The sequence below is a fragment of the Notothenia coriiceps genome, unplaced genomic scaffold (genome assembly GCF_000735185.1).
Source record: "Notothenia coriiceps isolate Sejong01 unplaced genomic scaffold, NC01 NC01_scaffold00007558, whole genome shotgun sequence".
NCBI classification, from domain to species: Eukaryota; Metazoa; Chordata; class Actinopteri; order Perciformes; family Nototheniidae; genus Notothenia; species Notothenia coriiceps.
This window is the reverse complement of record NW_011340259.1, coordinates 22-6,508: the sequence shown is the minus strand read 5'-3', so window position 1 is coordinate 6,508 and position 6,487 is coordinate 22. Positions and strand designations below refer to the sequence as shown.

At 43.1% G+C, this 6,487-nt stretch overlaps 1 protein-coding gene across 1 annotated transcript; it reads left to right on the top strand.

Moving 5' to 3' along the window:
• Positions 1-350: 350 nt before the first annotated feature.
• pdf (peptide deformylase, mitochondrial) lies at positions 351-5,750 on the top strand. Its single transcript, XM_010769607.1, has 3 exons — positions 351-457; positions 1,364-2,046; positions 4,535-5,750. Exons 2-3 carry the CDS (start codon positions 1,419-1,421, stop codon positions 4,690-4,692), a joined length of 786 nt encoding a protein of 261 aa, XP_010767909.1. The 5' UTR covers positions 351-457; positions 1,364-1,418; the 3' UTR covers positions 4,693-5,750.
• Positions 5,751-6,487: the final 737 nt, after the last annotated feature.

The window sequence follows — 6,487 nt, the reverse complement described above, 5'->3', positions numbered from 1 at the left end:
CTTCCATCGGAGGCTCAGCGACAGAGCGGCCGACTGCTCCTCTGTAACCCCTTCATGAATGGGCTGCTCCCGCCCCCCGAGCTGGACCTCAGGACATGTAGCGGCAAGTTTAAGATGTGAAGTCATGGATGTATAATAAGAGTGTGAAGCTGTGAACGTCCCGGTTCTGCGACTGTTTGCAGATCGTTCCGTTTTTGAAAACATTACAAATTACTTCCTTGTCAAACTCACTGGCAGTCAAAATAAAGGTTCGTAAATAAACAGTTCTATACGATAAGGTTGTGATCATAGACTGTACATGTGATACAACATGTATACTTTTATTTTGAAGTTTGCTGTTCTGTTGCTGACCCGGAAGTAGTTAAACCGCGCTGTGAACATCTCTTTCCCTGCTTTCATCTTTAGCTCTGAATATGTGCTGCTTTTTAGTCAGTATGGAAGCCTAACACTTTGTAAGGTAACGAATATGCAAGTATTCTAATGTGCAACTAATGTGCTCGGCTTGTATAATGAGTAGTGTGTCGCAAATACAGTAACTAACTAACATTTTAGCTTGTGTCTGGTTTTAGCGGTCAAAGGGGCGCGCAAGACTCATTGCGTACACCTTCGGAGGTGTTTGACGTGCTGCGAAGCTGAAGCGTTATCTGTAGAACGGAATAGAACGGAATAAACGTCAATCAACACACCATACAGTGCTAAACCTTTGTGCTAAACCCCGTTGGTAGTAGACACTGGCACTCCATTGTGTTTGTGTTTTATCTAAAAAGGCCTATACCATCTGTCAAATTTGAAATATGTTATATCTATATATTTTCACACCTTTGAGTAATTGCATCTATCATGAAAGTACAACACGTTTAGGTGAAACCTCCATGAAAGTACACCCTGGTTGAGGTTCGTCATACTGACATACTTATGCTCTGGACCTTTTTCAGGGTTTGGGCAAACCCTTTTGTTCTAAGTAAATGAAAGGATAATGCTACAGGATGCAATAATATTTAGCACAGTAGTGTAATTGCAACTGTCAACAGTTTGGAAATGTCCTTCTCCTGTTTCAACAACACATTGACTTTGTCCACACGCCAGGCCATGGACTAATGCTTTTCTAAGATTGTCATGAGATCATTCTGGAGGTATCACCCCAGCCCACCCATACCGTTGTGAGGCTGTTCTAACAGCAGATCAAGGCTTATTGTTTAGGAATAATGGGTTCTACATTCACTTATAGCTGTTTTATTTGTCTGCCCATATACTTAGGGATATTTGGTGTGTCAAACTCCTCTTGTCATCAAAACTCATAGATCTCATAAATGTCTCAATGACTCAACCAAATTATTAGTTCTTGTTTTATTTGTTCCAACAGCACTGTATCACCCACCCCCCTTCATGTGAAACTTCATCCCAGATGCAGCCTCTCCATGAACACCACATCATGTGTGTTTCTGCTCCAACTGTCCAGGAGGGGGTTCAGGCTTTGTGCGTCCAAAGCCCCCCGCTGCAGTTCCGGGGCCCCGAGGTTAACAACAATGACTTCCTCTTGGCGTCCACATATGTCCCCCCCCTCTCACGTCTCCTGCAGCCGCTCTCATTCCAGCAGCATCAAGGTGCGCCCCTATCTCCAGTACATGAAGCGCAAGATCATAGCCCCCCCTTGTCCTCCATACAGTCACGTGTGCCAGGTGGGGGACCCGGTGCTGCGTTCACATGCAGCGGCTGTGGACCCTGCAGCTGTACCCGGCGCTGAGGTCCAGCAGGTCATCAGGACTCTGGTGAAGGTGATGCGGAGACTGGAGTGTGTGGGGCTGAGCGCGCCTCAGATCGGTGTGCCCCTCCGCATCCTGGCCCTGGAGTACCCCGAGCAGATGTTGAAGGACAGTTCCCCCTCATCCAGGGAGGCCCGGGGTATCTCCGTCCAGCCGCTGAGGGTCTTTGTCAACCCCACGCTGAAGGTCCTGGATGGACGCACGGCGCTCTTTCAGGAGGCCTGTGAGAGCCTCTCAGGCTTCTCTGCCACCGTGCCTCGCTACCTGTCTGTGGAAGTCTCCGGTACGCATGTTTCACTGATCTGTGAAGTTAGATACTGTAGATCCGGGGGTTCCAAACTTTTTTCACTGAGGGCCACTTACAGAAAAATAAACGAAGGGCTGGGCCCCTCACTAAAGATGAGGTTTAATGCCTCGTAAGTTAAGTCATGAGTTAGCAAAATCAATCAAATATAGCTCAATTATGCTTGATAATTGAATATATGAAAAATATATGTATTGAATATGTCACCAGTTTTCTCAGTAAATATATTTCTAAAAGGTGCTATTGACATGAAATGTTCACCAGATGTTGGTAACAACCCATGCAATCCACACATACAAAGACATCAAAACAAATACGTTCATAAATTAAGTTAGGTGTAATAAAATGGAATGACAGAGAAAAAGTATCAAACACGCTTACTGAAATATATGTAATCCTTTGTTGTAATGGCAGCTTCAAGACGCCTCCTGTATGGAGAAACTCGTCTCACACATTGCTCAGGTGGGATTTTGGCCCATTCTTTCACACAAACAGTCTTCAAATGAAGGTTCCGTGGGCCTCTTCTATGAACTCTACTCTTTAGTTCTTTCCATAGATTTTCTATTGGATTCCAGTCAGGTGATTGGCTGGGCCGTTCTAGCAGCTTTACTTTTTTTCTCTGAAACCAAATGAGAGTTTCCATGGCTGTGTGTTTGAGATCATCGTCTTGCTGAAATGTGCACCCTCGCTCGTCTTCATCCTCCTGGTAGATGGCAGCAGATTTTTATCAAGAATCTGTTGGTACATTTTTCCATTCTCTGCCATATGCTGAAAAACAGCCCCCCACCATGATGTTCCCTTTGGGGTGATGTGCAGTGCCAGTTGACCTCCTAACATGGTGTGTGTTATGGGATCCAAAGAGTTCAGTTTTGGACTCATCTGGCCAGACTATATTCTCCCAGTATTTCACAGGCTCGTCTAAATGTTGAGCAGCAAACTTTAAACGAGCTTCAACATTCTTTCTCTTCATCAATGGAGTCTTGTGTGGTGAGCGTGCATACAGGCCATGGCGGGTGGGTGCATTACGTATTGTTCTCTTTGAAACAATTGTACCTGCTAACTCCAGGTCTTTCTGAAGCTCTCCACAAGTGCTCCTTGGCTCTTGGACAACTCTTCTGATAATTATTTTCGACTCCTCAGTCAGAAATCTTGCAAGGAGCACCCAGTCGTGGATGGTTTATGGTGAAATTATGTTCTTTCCACTTCCGGATTATGGCCCCAACAGTGCTCTCTGGAACATTCAGAAGTTCAGAAATCCTTCTGTAACCAATGCCATTAGTGTATTTTGCAATAAGGTTGCGAAGGTCTTCAGAGAACTCTTTGCTTTTACTCACCATGAGAGGTTTCTTGTGTGACTCCTTGGTAATGAGACTTCTTTTTGTAGGCCATCAGTTGGGACTGAACCAGCTGATATTAATCAGAATACCTTTATTAGTCCCACAGAGAGGAAATTTGCAGCGTTACAGCAGGAAAGAGCCACAGACATCTTATTGTTGCATATCTTAAATGCGTTAAAAAAAAGTACTACGTTATAATATAATAAACAAACAACACAACAATATGCTAAAAAAATACTAATTTATAATATAATAAACAATATGCTAAACAAAAAAATGATAAAAACTAAAAAAGTTACATAATTTTCAAAAATACAGATCAAAAACAAATCAAATCTACAAATCAACTCCTGTAGCAGTTCTTAGGATTTAGTAGCCCGGTATATATTACAGTTATTAAAGATGGCATATGTATATAAAGTATATATTGCACATATTGCACATAGTTTGACGGTATTTAACAGCAGCAAGTTACACAAGTTAATTTGCCTCTTCAAGGGACAGGATTGCTTTCTGATTACTGATAGATTTCAGCTGGTGTCTTGGCTTTCCATGCCTTTTTGCACCTCCCTTTCTTCATGTGTTCAATACTTTTTCCCTGTGTCATTCCATTTTATTACACGTAACTCAATTTATAGACATCTATGGTTTTATTTATTTGCATGGGTTGTTACCGACACCTGGGGAAAATGTCATGTCAATAGCACTTCAGAAATATATTCACTGAGAAAAATGGTGACGTGTTCAATACTTATTTTTCCCGCTGCTAAATGATAGTTTATTAATTATTGTTGTGTAAAGTGGTTGTTGTGCAAAATGGAAAAAAAAAGTAACACCATTTCTTTTTTTTTTATAATCTTCCTAAAATAAAAAGGTATTAGCATCAATATATACTTAAAGTCCCAAAAGTGAACATTTTGTAGAATTTTAATTAATTAATCATCTAAATCTGCAATGTAACTAGTGACACATTGTTTAAAATGAATGTAGTGGAGATATACAGATACATAAAGTGTTAATGCCGATGTTGAACTTCACAGCATTACTGAGGGGAAAACATTCATTTTTCTTTAATTAGGGTACTGTAACATCAGAATGCTTGCTAATGCTTTCTTCCCCTCCCCCTGCAGGTCTGGATGAGAGAGGGGGGGCGGTGACGTGGCAGGCCAGCGGCTGGCCGGCTCGGATCCTCCAGCACGAGATGGACCACCTGGAGGGGGTCCTCTACATCGACCGCATGGAAAGCAAGACCTTCATCAACATCCACTGGCAGGAACACAACGAGTAGAAGATCCTCAGGACCCAAACACTGTGGAGCTGAAGACGTGCAGTGATTTGATCTGATTCTCCATCATCTGCGCCATCTTTCATGTGAACAATGTCCTGACATACAGAATGTGGTACAACTTGGATTCTGTTTGTGATTGGATTAAGAGCTCAAAGTCAATATCAATGACCTTAACCACTGTTTGTGTTGCTAGAAGCTGCCGGACAGAAACAGCAATGATCGTGCAGATTATCCCTTTAGGATGAGAGTTATGTTGTGTGGACCTCAGGTCCATTTGATGAATAAAGAGGCCAATATGTTCGGAATAAAATGAGTTAATGTCGGCTCACATTGCAATGAATAAATAAAACAATTGGCAAAAAACTGATAAAAAAATAACAAAGGATATAAACCTTTTTTCTCTATGACTTCCTTTTGTCTAACTTTAATAAAAGTAGTTCTACTGGTTTTACATGAGAATAGAAACTGGATGAATCAACATGAACTTTATCAGGTCAGAAAGGGACTGGGGACATGAGCCGGAACAAGAAGTGCTTCTAATAGCTGAAGTGGCTTTTCAAAGATTACTCTTGATGCGCAGACATTTAAAGAATAGAAGTGTCATTGTGAGTCTGGGGGACATTTCGAAATGATATTGCAAGTGTAGGTAAAAGGAGTGTGAAACATCACGCATATTTGTGAAATGGTTCTGTCGTGGCCTTCACTTGGTTTCTAAACTGCCCCCCTCTCATTTCTCAAACAACCATGTCAGAAAATCGCTGTGGTTGTGGAAAGGAGGGCAATCGGTTTCAGGAGGGTCAAATGATTGGCCTGCATTAAGCAAATAAAACAACTAAGGAGATTGCTGAAACTACTCAAATCAATCCATCCATCTGGTCCACCATGCCTATTGTACAATCCTATGGGGGCAGTAATATGGTCTGGGGCAGCTGCAGTTGGCCAGGTCTAGGTCTAGGTTCAGTTATGTTATGTTCCCAAAGAATGAGGTCAGCTGACTACCTGAATATACTGAATGACCGGGGTTGTTTATCAATGTTGGGGAAGGCTGCTCCAGAGCCACTATTTCAAGGATGCTACGTCATCGAGTACCGCCGAAGGACTGTTCCAATGTCAAGTATACATGGAATTCTACCGAGGTCGGCGTCCTTCGTTGCGGGAAATTTCGAGGCTGCACATGTGTATCCTACGTGGTCTTAAAATCCCCTAATGCTTTGCACACGGACCAATTTCCAAATCTTTGGTGGAAATCGCGCTCCATTTAAGGCGGGGCCTCGCATATGACGCAAACCTGTTAGCCTGTTCCACCATTCTTTGTTTTCCGAGGCAAGGAAGGATTCTTGACTCAGAGGTACATGTGCTACCAAGCAAGCCTCCTTGACATTGAGAAACACCCCGGGTCTAACATCAATGGAGTTTGTATTCTCTGATGGGGGCTCACATTGTGAATGAGTGCTTCAGGGAGCAGGAGACATCCTTTCCACACATGGATTGGCCCACAGAGTCCAGACCTCAGCCACTGAGAGTCGTTGGGATGTGCTGGAGAAGACTCTGCGCAGCGGACAGCGGTGCACTCTCCCGTCCTCGATCCAAGATGTTTGCGGAAAATTAATGCAACTCTGGACAGCTTCAAAAACGGTTTCCAACGCGCCTGCCCATTCACTTTGAATGGGGTGACGTCAAGTTGCCTCGCTTTTCGCCGAACTGAATTGTGGGTAGCAGAGCTGAGCTTTCCTGGCGTTTCAGGCTGCAAAAGTTGAGCAATGTTCAACTTTTGAAGCTTCTGAAGCTTTTGGTG